The sequence below is a fragment of the Centruroides sculpturatus genome, unplaced genomic scaffold (genome assembly GCF_000671375.1).
Source record: "Centruroides sculpturatus isolate CEXI.00-Female unplaced genomic scaffold, Cexi_2.0 scaffold1149, whole genome shotgun sequence".
Lineage (NCBI taxonomy): Eukaryota > Metazoa > Arthropoda > Arachnida > Scorpiones > Buthidae > Centruroides > Centruroides sculpturatus.
This window is the reverse complement of record NW_019385309.1, coordinates 90,938-107,181: the sequence shown is the minus strand read 5'-3', so window position 1 is coordinate 107,181 and position 16,244 is coordinate 90,938. Positions and strand designations below refer to the sequence as shown.

The 16,244-nt window shown below is 36.2% G+C and overlaps 3 protein-coding genes across 3 annotated transcripts in view; all 3 read right to left on the bottom strand.

The window, feature by feature from the left end:
• Positions 1–1,750: 1,750 nt before the first annotated feature.
• LOC111637456 (large subunit GTPase 1 homolog) overlaps positions 1,751–16,244 on the bottom strand; it is a 33,479-nt gene continuing 18,985 nt past the window's right edge. Inside the window, exons 6-14 of the mRNA XM_023382945.1 lie at positions 10,287–10,430; positions 10,137–10,215; positions 9,874–10,074; positions 9,679–9,780; positions 2,969–3,112; positions 2,771–2,894; positions 2,152–2,327; positions 2,041–2,088; positions 1,751–1,967 (exon numbers count right to left, since the gene is read on the bottom strand). Of these exons, the coding sequence (XP_023238713.1) occupies positions 1,818–1,967; positions 2,041–2,088; positions 2,152–2,327; positions 2,771–2,894; positions 2,969–3,112; positions 9,679–9,780; positions 9,874–10,074; positions 10,137–10,215; positions 10,287–10,430 (1,168 nt within the window). The 3' untranslated portion in view covers positions 1,751–1,817. The remainder of the gene's footprint in view (positions 1,968–2,040; positions 2,089–2,151; positions 2,328–2,770; positions 2,895–2,968; positions 3,113–9,678; positions 9,781–9,873; positions 10,075–10,136; positions 10,216–10,286; positions 10,431–16,244) is intronic.
• Positions 10,894–12,441, bottom strand: LOC111637461 (large subunit GTPase 1 homolog). The gene is made up of 2 exons (XM_023382951.1): positions 11,361–12,441; positions 10,894–11,286 (listed from the first exon to the last, which is right to left on the bottom strand). Exons 1-2 carry the CDS (start codon positions 11,496–11,498, stop codon positions 11,053–11,055), a joined length of 372 nt encoding a protein of 123 aa, XP_023238719.1. The 5' UTR covers positions 11,499–12,441; the 3' UTR covers positions 10,894–11,052.
• Positions 12,976–14,335, bottom strand: LOC111637460 (large subunit GTPase 1 homolog). The gene is made up of 5 exons (XM_023382950.1): positions 14,192–14,335; positions 13,994–14,117; positions 13,377–13,552; positions 13,266–13,313; positions 12,976–13,192 (listed from the first exon to the last, which is right to left on the bottom strand). The coding sequence occupies exons 1-5, from the start codon at positions 14,327–14,329 to the stop codon at positions 13,043–13,045; spliced, it is 636 nt and encodes a 211-aa protein (XP_023238718.1). The 5' UTR covers positions 14,330–14,335; the 3' UTR covers positions 12,976–13,042.

Genomic DNA, 16,244 nt, shown 5'->3' with positions numbered 1-16,244 from the left:
ATGAATGGGATAAGAGCGGTTGTCATCTAGAGTAAAAAAAAGAGAAGGGAAGAGAAATTTTGTTTGTTAATACTTGTCGGGGGAACAATTTGTAGGAAATTGATCTATCTTCATTTCTGAGTTTAACGAAAATTACAATTGGTCAAATTGGCCCTTCTTTCGAAATGCGAGGTCCGAACCCTTTCTATCGAATTTTACCTATGACCCGTAAACAAACGCCGCTGACTCGTTACCGACGGAATGTCAAAATCCGTTTTTTTGGAACTTGGGTCACTACTTGTATTTCTCTATGGAAACGATTTTCGTTAGGATTCACTAGGTTCAAGGACCGACCGGACAAGAACTTTTTATACAACCAGGATAAGCAAAAGCACCGTGTGCTCCCGCCGATTGGTCAAAACTTGTTACCACCGAAGCATGTAACTTACGTTATCAATCCGATTCCTATCGTATTTTAAGACTCGTGTCGTTGTTCGTGAGAAATGAGACGTTTATCATTAGCGCGCATATTCTTATGATATGTTATCATAAAGACAGTATGAATTGATATGTGCTTAATTTTGTATATATGATTGAGTAAGAAGTTATTAGCCTACATTGTTTAGATAAGCTTTCTTTACTTTATTCTGGTTCTAGAGATGCTTTGTGTAGCTACTAAATGCAAATATTAAGAGTTTTTCTCTAGAAAGTGAAATAAAAATTCGCATAAATAACGATGTTAATATTCATAAGATTTAATATATTTTTTATAATGTAACAAGAGTTTTTATTATAATTTATAAAGACATTCGTTGAAAATTACGGATCCAAACACCATAATAAAATATGCTTAGCACATAGTATATTCAGTACATAAAATAGTATCTAGGCTAAGGTCGAACTCGCTATTTCCTTTTCTTCGTTGGCAGTTTATCATTCAAAAGCTGGCATCGTAGTACGCAACATCGTCCGTAATTTTGATTTTTCAGATTATGAGGTTTCGGGAGAAGGGAGTCCACTTTTTTCCTGTTTTTTCTTCAATATCGATTACTTGTGGAAAGAAGCGTTTGACGTAACGATCTACGTCATCCGCAAGAATCGAACAAACATCTCGATAAAGTATTTCTTCACTCTTACTATTTCACAGCATATAGGTTTTCAGTGGAGGCTGGTGGCATCTAATATGGGAATGCCGTCACAAGAGGGCAGGTGGAACTCAATCCCAATAGTTTTGATTTCGTATGTTTTGATCGGCGATGGTTTTAATTTTAAGTTAAACGTAATGTTTTTCTCAAAACCGGCGCCGTTCGAACCATTATACGAAATCAAAATGATTCTGTGTGATGCGAGCCGCGCACTCTCCCGCTACAACACCCACATATTAGATGCCACGAGCTACCACAATAGTTTTTAGATTAATTGCGATCATAGTCTTCGTCCCGACGGCCGAGCGGTAAAGGTGGCAGCCTATCGCTCCGGGGGACCCGGGTTCGAATCCGGACGGGTCGATAAATCCCCAGGAACTTTTTGGGAGGTGGTCCGTCCGGATATGTCGGGCCCTGTCCAACCGGCCGCCCCATTGTGGGATGGCTGAATCCATAATGGACTTGCTAAAGAGGCTTTTTTAGTGCCCAAAGGGCGGAGGGAGAAATAGCCTCCGTCCCTCTTTACACAGTATATTATTATTTCGACCGGCGCCAATCCGGTTCGAATTCCACAGAATTTAATTATTTCAACAAATCTAGAGTAAATAAATAATAATTGAAAACCGTTTTTGAGTCTGTACTGTACATGTTTTAATAGTGGGGAGGCGGAATTACAACAGAAATATGTACAAGTCACTGGTCTAAATGTGCGTACACTCGTCTCAGTTTCTCCTTTTTGTTTCTATTATAATGTTTCTTCCAAGGCTTCCCTTCCGGCACAGATGAACTTCCGGTCGAGCCAGGTTGCCTTCCTGCGTCCTTGGTATGGACCGACGATAAGGCCTGAAAACATACGCTCACTTTTAGAATGTCAATCGATGGCCGGAAAGCGACTGAGGAACGTTCTGTACTGTACCTTTCCGAAGAAGTTCCGGTCTAACTCTCGGACGAACTCTTTCTCTTCCTGAAACAGTTAAATCATTATTTATTTTTACATGTGACGTTTAAAGGTATGCAAGATACTTACTGGTTGGGGATGCGCAATCCGAGAACCGGCATCGGGAAAGGGGTGGAAGGTCTTCTGATCGACTCCGGGAGGAGCCCGACAATACAGCAGTCTTCCGTCGGCGAAGTCTTTCAGAACTCGCCGGGCCGCCCGAGAAACGTCGGGAAGTCCACCGCCAGTCAATAGTCCTCTGGTCTCTGTTCTTTCCCATATTAAAATAGAAACAGGAATAAATAAATAAAATGGTAATCGTCGCTTCCAAGCGCGTAAAAAACAAAGGAAGCTCTTCGAACGGTTAGGCGAAAAAGCCAAGTTGTGGGTTCGATCGATCGTCACTTCTCTTTTTTTTTTACCGAGGAAGGTCTCTTGGGAAATTCTACGATGGCCTCGATGGTAAGAAGCGCACCAATTGGGTGAAAAAAGGTGTCCACATTTTTTAACCGTTCTTAGGATAAAGTTAACACTCCGCGGAGAATTATCTCGAAAGACATGAGACAGAAAATAGAGATACTATCGACAAGTCTATGGAATTATACCACGCGACATACTCGAATACTTCCAGGAATGATGTCCGAATTGAAAAGACCGATTCCCACTACCCAATTCTTATTCGGATGGATGAAAGATAAACGATACTTACGGCCGTAGGCTTCCAGGAACTCTCGAGCGGTGAGGGATGGATGAGAATCTGAACCTTCACCAGACGTGGGAAGGAACAGGTTATAGGTAGCTCGTAGCACGTGCTCGGGAACGACGTCCGTTATCTGAATTTGTCGGTCAAGATTTAAATTAGCGAAATATTGAAAGATTAATGATGGGCATTCCGTTAAAAGGATACGAGAGAGACGGCGGAAAGAGGGTCCGTGGCATTATCGACCGATAGGATACCGTTCAGAATCATTTCGGCTCTGCTGGAAACGAAGTTGGGAAATACTAGTCCGGGACAATCGCACAGACACAACTCGGAATCAATCATCAGCGTCTGAAATGATACGAAAAGTTCTCCTTGTAATAAATAAATCGGAAGAATTTCTCTATTCCTCTACGTTTTCTTCTGTATTTACAATATCTTTTATTTTATTTTTTTTCTGCGCGCACGTAGACTATGCCGCTAACTCAATAGACTATGCCGGTGGGTACTGAATTTATCCCCGAAATAATTATCATAGACTTCCCATGGAAATGCTAGCCAACTGCCAAGTGCGAATAAAACGTTTTGTGGCCCGGCTTGGAATAGTACTTGTCGACACCAGGATCCAACGGACAAAACTTGAAATTTGGATCACCCTGGTTTGTTCTTATATTCGTCCATTCTTACCGATTTAAATTTCTTGAGTAATATTGTTCCGAATGAACATTACCGATTGGAATTCGCACCAATAGTATTTTTGGTAAAATGTGTTTATGTAACACCTATCACGTGAAAATTTGCATCTCTCGGATTACTTTTTGGTCAGGAATATCGAAGACATTTTATCGTAAAGCCTCCAACCCTTTCAATATCCCATCAACCAGATAGCGGCATTCGGTACTGTAGGGAAACTAGCCAATTTTTCATATTAAGAATGCAAATGGTTTACTTTTAATCCTTTTTCTCTTAATTTAACTGAAAGAGCGAAGAATTTGGTCGTGGTATTATGAATGTCAAAACTATTAAGAATCCTAGAAATTTTATCGGGGAGAAAAAGTCAATTTTTGCTCATCGGTGTTTCCCTTGAAGCCGGATCAATCGACCAACTCCACCAATAAAGTCTGTAAAGCGACGTCGTGTTTCATTCGAGAGAAAAATACTGTAATTAGAATTAGAAGAATTTATCATATGGAATAAAACTTTTCTGGGCCCATTCTTTCGTCTAGATCAACGACTAATTTTGGTTCAAGTAACTTCAATCCTCCTCCCGCAACAATCTAATCTGCGGTACGATAGCATTCAAATAGGAAAATTACTTAATACGGACAACACAAAATGTTTTTAGGGGTTTTATTGGGTAACGAATTTAAATAATTTTTAACCAAATTTTTTTCCTTATAATTTTCTTTTTTACGAAAATTCCTCCACTCCGCAACTTAAGTATTTTTCTGATGAATTTTGCTACTTTAAAGCTTGATTTCAATATTACCAGAAAATATTTTAAAAAACAAATCAGAAAAAAAAAACGTGATGGAAGTTCCTATATAGCAATTTTGGATTGAACGGATTCAGGATAACAGTGTTGAAAATATAGTGGTGCCTCGTATTTCGAATTTAATTCATTCAGGAGGCCGTTCGAATCGTTCGAAGTCCGAGACAATTTTTCACATTAGAAACGATGAAAAGCAAATGAATCCATTCCCAGGCCCTAAACAATACCCATTAACTTAAAACGGCAAACACACATAATTTAAGATAAAAATAACAAAATAAAATAGCTAAATAATAAATTAAAACAATAAATAGATTACGTAAATACTGTGTAATAAAATGAAAATTGCATTTACTGATCGCATATCATCGACTTTGACATCTTAAGCATGGCTGCCAGATCCGCCACATGTGCACCGCTTTCATGCTTCTCGATAAGTTCCTTTTTATCTGAATCGTCCATATTACGGCCTTCTTCTAACTTGTTAGATTTCGTTGTTCCCACACATTTTTCGGATGCCATAATTAATAAGCAAAAGCGATATTGGGTTGAACAGAAAGATTTTGCAGATTTTTATCAGATGTCGTTACTTAACTTTAATGTATAATTTAAATATAACAGCTGTGAAATTTAACACATTATTGCTAACTTGAAATTGTATTCTTTGTTCAGAAGCTTATTTTACGCTTTGAATGAGTTTTTCAATGCAGACGCAGTTCGAACTCCGAAGCGTATTTTTGTCAAATTTTAGCGTTCGTACTTCGTAATAAGGCCGTAATATGGTCGATTCAGATAAATTGTAGCGTAAGGAAAAGTACCTCGTACTATGAAGCGTTCTAAGTACGAGGTACTTTTACGTTCCGTTATATAATGCCAACATTCAGTTTTTATACTAAACCAATCGAAGAATAATATTTTAGTGACGTAATCTTTCTAATTACTGGCAACACAATTCAATAACTTAGTTTTCAAATTAAATGGCGGATGGTGAAGGACTGCTTTGTAATTTTGCCTTGATACAGATTTTGAATAAACACTTACGATTGGTAAGTGTTTATTCAAAATCTGTATCAAGGCAAAATTACAAAGCAGTCCTTCACCTTCCGCCATTTAATCGGTAATATTGAGAAATCGGCGTATGACGTCATTTATCAATAATTTGGAATGCATAAACATTTTACCGATCACGTGACATTACGTGGTAAGGCGTCGGTAATTTTTTTCGGATACTACGAGGTGGCAGTAGTAATTACAGACAATATATGGCGAAATGCGCTGGGCAGAGTAAAAATTATCGGATCATCTACCATGCATTCTTAAACTTTAGAAATATCTTCGCTTATTCTAACAGATACGAAACTTTCCGGGAATTAAAATGTTTAAAGATTGTAATAAAATTAAAACAGTAATATAAAATACTATTACAATTACAAAATCCCTCATCACTAAGCATAGTTCAAGATCAAATGCTTAGCTAGAGAAACTGTAATTAACTAAAAGATATCTTAATTATGAAAGAAAATGAGAGAGAGAGAGAAAAGACAATATATTAAAGTCAATTTTTATAATTAAACTAATTTTGTGTAATAATTACTGTATATACAGTGTGTGTGTGTAGTAAAATATTATGATTTTAGTTGTTATGAGACAAATTTAAGTGATTTGAATCAGGAAATGTATTCTCAATTCTAATATTAAAATAGGTTTTATTTCTGCAATCCATTAATACTTTTACTTCCATATTCAGAAATTTTTGTCATGTGACTCTCTCTGTATACTGAATTTACTATAAATATTGATACACAGTAATGATGTTATCTCAAAAACCTTCTTATTGGTTTAAATATTAGAATAGAGGAGTACCATAGTTTTAATGGGATAGCATTTGCTAATGGCACCGAACTTACCAGCTCAACTTTGTACTTTTATGCATACAAAGTAACTTCTTTGTCACTTATGCCTGCAAATAGTGATATCAAAGAAACTTGGTGATTGAGCTATTTGTTAAGTTTTATGTATGAGGTCCATAAGAAACAAATTTCATATTAACAAGATATGTAGCATTACCAAAGTAGCATCCATTTTTGCATGTTATTTCTGTTATTGGTGGTGAGAGTTCACTAATAAAATCTGTACAGAGTGACCATCTTCAGCTATTGGTAGAAAATCTGAGCTATTTGAAATTTGAATTGACTCCTAATTTTTAAGGTTTGCTGCTGGATAATTTTTGGGTTACAATTTTATAGAATACTTTATAGTGTATTATAGAGAATATGAAATTATGTGTACAGCTAAAACAAAGCGACTATGCATTGGCAGCATAGTCACTTTGTTTTGTTTCAACAATATGTGCCTTGATTTTGCCCATACAGCTATAATGAAGATTTTATGGGATGACCCATATAACTTTGAATAGCTGTATCAGCATGTCTTAAGTCAAAGTATACTTGCATATATATATATTGTGTGTGTTATGTTTGAATGTCTGTGAGAGGGCCACCAGTGGCCAAGCGGTCTTCGTACCCTGAACACTGGGAGTTCGGTCATGGGTTCTCGCCTCGCTCAGACAGGCTAGGCATGTGGAGTTTTCCAGGTTTTCTCCATGTCTGTAACACCTAAATAGGGGCCAGTTTCCCTTAAAAAGATCTCACAGAAGGCATCCCCCTAGACAGATCGCCCAAGTGTTGCATTTCCATAACAAACTTAAATATTTGAATGCCTGTCAGTTAAGATTCTAAACTATCTTGTTACTATTTATTAGGGACAGGTCAGACACTAGAAAGTGTCACTGAACATCTATTATCTCAGATTCCAACCTCTTCAGTTTCCAGCAAAATGTAAAAATGTTTGTGAATTGCTACATTTTATGTTTTGCTGGAAGATGAAGAGGTTTAGTAGTTACAGTAGATGTTTCCAATGCTACTTGAACAGATTTTATTATCTCAAAGTAATCTCCATAACTGTTAATGCATTTATTTTGTTGGAAGACAAGACAGTTAATTAATCCCATTCTTGTAGATGCATTTAGGCCACTGACAGATTCACTATCCCAGTAGGACATGTCCCCATCTGTTTGAAACCAATGTGCATGAATGTCTTTCTTCAGGTTGCCAAAAATGTGAAAATTACTTGGGAAAAGATTTGGACTGTAAGGAGAATGTTGAAGTGTTTCCCTCACCACTTGGGAAGTGTGGAGCAGACACCATCATGCAGAAAGATAATGCTGTTTGACAGCAATCCAAGGCATTTTGACTTTATGGCACATGTCAGTTTCTGCAAAGTGTCTTCATAGCACTTTACATTTATTGTGGCCCCATGTTTGAGAAAATTGATAAGCAGTAGGCCCTTGCAGTCAAAGAACAATGTAACCATGACTTTTTCAGAACATGTATAAGGACTTTGGACTTGTGGAATTTGTTCACTTTGCTCTCAAGCTAAAAATGATGGCACCATGTTTTGTCCCTAGTGACAATATGAGACAGAAACACATACCATTTTAGGTAACCCAGAGATACAGCCATTCTCTCTGTTTCTCCATCAGTTGATGTGGAACTCACTGTGTGCAAACTTTTCAGTAATGAAGTTGGTCTTTAATAATGACTTATACAAAACCATGGTTTATCCCCACCAAAACATGAAATTCTTCTGCTATAATCCATTGGCTTTCTCAGATAAGACCATCCACCTGCACAATAACATCAAGAGTAATGACATAATATGCCTGTCCTGGACACGAACAGGCATATTATGTCATTACTCTTGATGTTAGTGACACAGATCCATCTCAGAATCTCTTATGCCACTCCAGTAAATGTTAACATGACATAGTGTTTACCATACATGTGATGATGAATTTCTCATCTTCCAACACCTTCCATTGTCAAAAAATCAAACCACACCTCTGTTCTTTACTCATTTTATTTCTGATGTTAGATGAATATATGTATCATTAACCCTACTTCAAGTGCAATAAACAAATGTGTGCATGTGAAGGTTGTCATCTATGTTGCTCTCCTTTCCCACAGATGGCAAAATCATTTGTAAACAACATTATTGTCAACTTTTGTGTGCCTTAAGTTCTATGCATGATGATCTGTTTCCATTTGACTGTCCTTTATATACCAAATGTTAAACAATTCAAGGAGAATTAGGAATTACAGTAGAGCGTCGATTATCCGAGTCAATTGGGGACTGGGGTTGTTCGGAAAATCAATATTTTGGATAACCGATTATGTACGAAAAAATATATTAACCTATCCCATGTTGAAATTTTTCTCCGTTGCGTGTCGCTTCACGTTGAATTTTCTTCAATGTTAAACCTAACGAAGACTATTGTATCGTTAAAAATTATTTTTTTATTTTGTACAAACAAAATAAATATATTGAAAAATATAAAAACAATAAAAAATTATACTTCAGAAGTTAATTTAGTATCAAAAACATAAAATATTTGAGTAGCCCAACACATAGCCAAAGATTGCAGCGCCACAGCACTGGCAAAAATTTAAATTTGCCAACTGGAATTCTTTCAGATAATCGACACTCTACTGTATCATTGGAACAGTTAAGTTATATAATGATATTGATAATGAAGTATTTTAAGAAAATTATAGCAAGCTTCTTAAAGTTATTTTTTGCATTTTTATAAGAAAACTGCTTTACTCAAAATAGCAAGTGCCTGCTGTACTTTGTTACCTTTCTAATATAAGCCAGATTCATATATTTAAATTGCAAAAATACTAAAACATATAAATGAATGCTTCAAAACATAAATGGTAAACAGCAGAATTCAGTTAAATAGTTCCTGCATTAGAAGTTTTCCTGTGTAAGTTGTTTCAAAATTTCTCACTTTTTGTACAAAAGTCTGTGAGAGACAGATAAATTTTTCCTGTATAAAATGTTTTTGTTTAAGAAAACTTCTCACTAAAGTAAACTGAAAACATTGTCCACAACTACAAAATAGATTTGCTTAAATTTTGCAATTGCATCTTATCAAAATTGCATATGGAAAACAATTATACAAAATTGTGTGCCATTAAACAAGCAACTTTGGGCTATTTTGAACAAGAAATTTACAATTTTTTACTTGAATATCTTTCAACAAGCTTGCAACAAACAACAAATTCTGGCAAGTGCTATCAGTATATGGATGATACTGTTAAGATTTAAGTAAGTTTTAGTACTTTATTTGTAAATCTGTGGTTTTGTTTATAAAAATCATAAAGAGTATTTTTCTCTCACATAATAAAACAATGAAGCAGATTATATTAGAAAAATATCTAAATAAATAAATACTGTATAAGCCTAATTGTCTGTTAAATAAATATGGAGTATTGAAAGAAAAACTATATTATTTTCATTTATGCTGAAGAAGTTTTTTAAACTTCGTACCTTGAAAAACTTGCAAATGCAGAATTAACATTACCTGAAAATGCTTTGTTTTCCCTGGGGTGGCAGACACCGACACTTTTTTACATTGAAGAAGAGCATTTATGGTACTACTTTTGCCTACATTGGGATATCCCACCTTGAAATATAAAAAAATCAAACAATTTACAAAAACAAATCACAGTATTTACAAACTGTGCAGTTATGATCACAAAAATTAAATTATACTTACCAATCCAATGGTTCTGAATGAACCTTTTACTTTAGATTCTAAGTGCAAATTTTTAAATAATTCCAATAATTCATTTCTTGTTAATAAATTTGGAGATGTTTTAAAGTTATTTTTTGTTTGAGGTAATTTTCCTGCCTCCAATAATCTATCCTGCGCCTCCAGATTTATTTTTTCTAGTGATGATGATATAATTTCTGTATTCTAATAAAAACAAAAATTAAAATAATAGAATTTATTACATTAGTTTAAAATAAAACACATACCTCAGGATTGTTCTGTTGTAATGCTGAAAAAAAAATTGCATTTCTTCCAATATTGTTAAAATGATCTGCCCACATTTCTCTATTAACAAACAAAATATTAAATAAAGATGTCATCAGTTAAAATTTTAATTCCAAAAAACTTCAAGTTACCTTTGTAAAGGAGTGAGATAATCAGACTTGTTTAATAAGATGACTGTAATTTTTTCCTTACTTATTTCTTTAACCAAAGTTTCTAGATCTTCACACCAAAATAAATAAGGATTTCTAGCATCTACTATTTGAACTACAATGTCACTAGAAAATATCAATTTAAATCAAATGTTTATTATTGGAATCAGTTACAAAAACAAAATGTATGTAAAAACTAAAAATTTATGAACATTTAAATAACTATAATGAAATTTTCCTCCTAAGTATTTTATCCCACATTACAAACACTAATAATGAAAAGTAAAATACACAATGCTATAATTTAATTATAAAATATTAAGAAAAGTCTAAAATAAAGCATTTATTTTTATTTTTCCAATTAAACTAATATTTAATTATATAATCTAATGCATACATATGGGTGCAACATCTAGATGGTATTACATTACCAAGATAGCAGCATTGCTTTATACCCCAAAAATTCCATTCACATTCAATTGTGCATTTAATAAATTATATGTTCAACTAAAAGTTACTACAAGTTTTATATTTTCACTTGGCCAGTCTAAGAGAATGGTTCTAAAAATGAATNGGAAGGTCTCTTGGGAAATTCTACGATGGCCTCGATGGTAAGAAGCGCACCAATTGGGTGAAAAAAGGTGTCCACATTTTTTAACCGTTCTTAGGATAAAGTTAACACTCCGCGGAGAATTATCTCGAAAGACATGAGACAGAAAATAGAGATACTATCGACAAGTCTATGGAATTATACCACGCGACATACTCGAATACTTCCAGGAATGATGTCCGAATTGAAAAGACCGATTCCCACTACCCAATTCTTATTCGGATGGATGAAAGATAAACGATACTTACGGCCGTAGGCTTCCAGGAACTCTCGAGCGGTGAGGGATGGATGAGAATCTGAACCTTCACCAGACGTGGGAAGGAACAGGTTATAGGTAGCTCGTAGCACGTGCTCGGGAACGACGTCCGTTATCTGAATTTGTCGGTCAAGATTTAAATTAGCGAAATATTGAAAGATTAATGATGGGCATTCCGTTAAAAGGATACGAGAGAGACGGCGGAAAGAGGGTCCGTGGCATTATCGACCGATAGGATACCGTTCAGAATCATTTCGGCTCTGCTGGAAACGAAGTTGGGAAATACTAGTCCGGGACAATCGCACAGACACAACTCGGAGTCAATCATCAGCGTCTGAAATGATACGAAAAGTTCTCCTTGTAATAAATAAATCGGAAGAATTTCTCTATTCCTCTACGTTTTCTTCTGTATTTATAATATCTTTTATTTTATTTTTTTTCTGCGCGCACGTAGACTATGCCGCTAACTCAATAGACTATGCCGGTGGGTACTGAATTTCTCCCCGAAATAATTATCATAGACTTCCCATGGAAATGCTAGCCAACTGCCAAGTGCGAATAAAACGTTTTGTGGCCCGGCTTGGAATAGTACTTGTCGACACCAGGATCCAACGGACAAAACTTGAAATTTGGATCACCCTGGTTTGTTCTTATATTCGTCCATTCTTACCGATTTAAATTTCTTGAGTAATATTGTTCCGAATGAACATTACCGATTGGAATTCGCACCCAATAGTATTTTTGGTAAAATGTGTTTATGTAACACCTATCACGTGAAAATTTGCATCTCTCGGATTACTTTTTGGTCAGGAATATCGAAGACATTTTATCGTAAAGCCTCCAACCCTTTCAATATCCCATCAACCAGATAGCGGCATTCGGTACTGTAGGGAAACTAGCCAATTTTTCATATTAAGAATGCAAATGGTTTACTTTTAATCCTTTTTCTCTTAATTTAACTGAAAGAGCGAAGAATTTGGTCGTGGTATTATGAATGTCAAAACTATTAAGAATCCTAGAAATTTTATCGGGGAGAAAAAGTCAATTTTTGCTCATCGGTGTTTCCCTTGAAGCCGGATCAATCGACCAACTCCACCAATAAAGTCTGTAAAGCGACGTCGTGTTTCATTCGAGAGAAAAATACTGTAATTAGAATTAGAAGAATTTATCATATGGAATAAAACTTTTCTGGGCCCATTCTTTCGTCTAGATCAACGACTAATTTTGGTTCAAGTAACTTCAATCCTCCTCCCGCAACAATCTAATCTGCGGTACGATAGCATTCAAATAGGAAAATTACTTAATACGGACAACACAAAATGTTTTTAGGGGTTTTATTGGGTAACGAATTTAAATAATTTTTAACCTAATTTTTTTCCTTATAATTTTCTTTTTTACGAAAATTCCTCCACTCCGCAACTTAAGTATTCTACCACAATAGTTTTTAGATTAATTGCGATCATAGTCTTCGTCCCGACGGCCGAGCGGTAAAGGTGGCAGCCTATCGCTCCGGGGGACCCGGGTTCGAATCCGGACGGGTCGATAAATCCCCAGGAACTTTTTGGGAGGTGGTCCGTCCGGATATGTCGGGCCCTGTCCAACCGGCCGCCCCATTGTGGGATGGCTGAATCCATAATGGACTTGCTAAAGAGGCTTTTTTAGTGCCCAAAGGGCGGAGGGAGAAATAGCCTCCGTCCCTCTTTACACAGTATATTATTATTTCGACCGGCGCCAATCCGGTTCGAATTCCACAGAATTTAATTATTTCAACAAATCTAGAGTAAATAAATAATAATTGAAAACCGTTTTTGAGTCTGTACTGTACATGTTTTAATAGTGGGGAGGCGGAATTACAACAGAAATATGTACAAGTCACTGGTCTAAATGTGCGTACACTCGTCTCAGTTTCTCCTTTTTGTTTCTATTATAATGTTTCTTCCAAGGCTTCCCTTCCGGCACAGATGAACTTCCGGTCGAGCCAGGTTGCCTTCCTGCGTCCTTGGTATGGACCGACGATAAGGCCTGAAAACATACGCTCACTTTTAGAATGTCAATCGATGGCCGGAAAGCGACTGAGGAACGTTCTGTACTGTACCTTTCCGAAGAAGTTCCGGTCTAACTCTCGGACGAACTCTTTCTCTTCCTGAAACAGTTAAATCATTATTTATTTTTACATGTGACGTTTAAAGGTATGCAAGATACTTACTGGTTGGGGATGCGCAATCCGAGAACCGGCATCGGGAAAGGGGTGGAAGGTCTTCTGATCGACTCCGGGAGGAGCCCGACAATACAGCAGTCTTCCGTCGGCGAAGTCTTTCAGAACTCGCCGGGCCGCCCGAGAAACGTCGGGAAGTCCACCGCCAGTCAATAGTCCTCTGGTCTCTGTTCTTTCCCATATTAAAATAGAAACAGGAATAAATAAATAAAATGGTAATCGTCGCTTCCAAGCGCGTAAAAAACAAAGGAAGCTCTTCGAACGGTTAGGCGAAAAAGCCAAGTTGTGGGTTCGATCGATCGTCACTTCTCTTTTTTTTACCGAGGAAGGTCTCTTGGGAAATTCTACGATGGCCTCGATGGTAAGAAGCGCACCAATTGGGTGAAAAAAGGTGTCCACATTTTTTAACCGTTCTTAGGATAAAGTTAACACTCCGCGGAGAATTATCTCGAAAGACATGAGACAGAAAATAGAGATACTATCGACAAGTCTATGGAATTATACCACGCGACATACTCGAATACTTCCAGGAATGATGTCCGAATTGAAAAGACCGATTCCCACTACCCAATTCTTATTCGGATGGATGAAAGATAAACGATACTTACGGCCGTAGGCTTCCAGGAACTCTCGAGCGGTGAGGGATGGATGAGAATCTGAACCTTCACCAGACGTGGGAAGGAACAGGTTATAGGTAGCTCGTAGCACGTGCTCGGGAACGACGTCCGTTATCTGAATTTGTCGGTCAAGATTTAAATTAGCGAAATATTGAAAGATTAATGATGGGCATTCCGTTAAAAGGATACGAGAGAGACGGCGGAAAGAGGGTCCGTGGCATTATCGACCGATAGGATACCGTTCAGAATCATTTCGGCTCTGCTGGAAACGAAGTTGGGAAATACTAGTCCGGGACAATCGCACAGACACAACTCGGAGTCAATCATCAGCGTCTGAAATGATACGAAAAGTTCTCCTTGTAATAAATAAATCGGAAGAATTTCTCTATTCCTCTACGTTTTCTTCTGTATTTATGATATCTTTTATTTTATTTTTTTTCTGCGCGCACGTAGACTATGCCGCTAACTCAATAGACTATGCCGGTGGGTACTGAATTTCTCCCCGAAATAATTATCATAGACTTCCCATGGAAATGCTAGCCAACTGCCAAGTGCGAATAAAACGTTTTGTGGCCCGGCTTGGAATAGTACTTGTCGACACCAGGATCCAACGGACAAAACTTGAAATTTGGATCACCCTGGTTTGTTCTTATATTCGTCCATTCTTACCGATTTAAATTTCTTGAGTAATATTGTTCCGAATGAACATTACCGATTGGAATTCGCACCCAATAGTATTTTTGGTAAAATGTGTTTATGTAACACCTATCACGTGAAAATTTGCATCTCTCGGATTACTTTTTGGTCAGGAATATCGAAGACATTTTATCGTAAAGCCTCCAACCCTTTCAATATCCCATCAACCAGATAGCGGCATTCGGTACTGTAGGGAAACTAGCCAATTTTTCATATTAAGAATGCAAATGGTTTACTTTTAATCCTTTTTCTCTTAATTTAACTGAAAGAGCGAAGAATTTGGTCGTGGTATTATGAATGTCAAAACTATTAAGAATCCTAGAAATTTTATCGGGGAGAAAAAGTCAATTTTTGCTCATCGGTGTTTCCCTTGAAGCCGGATCAATCGACCAACTCCACCAATAAAGTCTGTAAAGCGACGTCGTGTTTCATTCGAGAGAAAAATACTGTAATTAGAATTAGAAGAATTTATCATATGGAATAAAACTTTTCTGGGCCCATTCTTTCGTCTAGATCAACGACTAATTTTGGTTCAAGTAACTTCAATCCTCCTCCCGCAACAATCTAATCTGCAGTACGATAGCATTCAAATAGGAAAATTACTTAATACGGACAACACAAAATGTTTTTAGGGGTTTTATTGGGTAACGAATTTAAATAATTTTTAACCTAATTTTTTTCCTTATAATTTTCTTTTTTACGAAAATTCCTCCACTCCGCAACTTAAGTATTTTTCTGATGAATTTTGCTACTTTAAAGCTTGATTTCAATATTACCAGAAAATATTTTAAAAAACAAATCAGAAAAAAAAACGTGATGGAAGTTCCTATATAGCAATTTTGGATTGAACGGATTCAGGATAACAGTGTTGAAAATATAGTGGTGCCTCGTATTTCGAATTTAATTCATTCCAGGAGGCCGTTCGAATCGTTCGAAGTCCGAGACAATTTTTCACATTAGAAACGATGAAAAGCAAATGAATCCATTCCCAGGCCCTAAACCAGTGTTTCCCAAAGTGGGGCGTACGCCCCACAGGGGGGCAATTTGATGGTTGGAGGGGGGCAATTTGAGAATTGACATGACATAATTTCTTCCCTTCGCTATGAGCTTTTTTAATGCAACGCTTTAGGTGACAAATAATATGAAAAAGAAAATTTTCTAAATAGAGGACTTAAATTATTAATAAGCATTTTTAAGATGGTATCAAAACCTAAACTATGTTATTAGAGTCCGCAAGTGAACTTTTCAGCGTTTCCCTTTGCTGTATCTCTTGTCGCAGAAATCTTGTATCTTTTAAAGTCGCTAAGTAACAACGTTTTTGCACAATTTTTTTTCTAAAAAATTAACTCTAATATTTTTAACACCTATATGTCATAATTGTCTGTCATTTATATGATTAAATGAATTAATTAATACATGTTGTAGAAATATAATTTTTACGTATTGAATAATTTATGTTTATTTTTTAACCATTTAGCTTTTTATATAAGTTTTTAAACTGTAAAACTATTGATAATATTTAAAAACTAATTAATTGTGCTTTTTT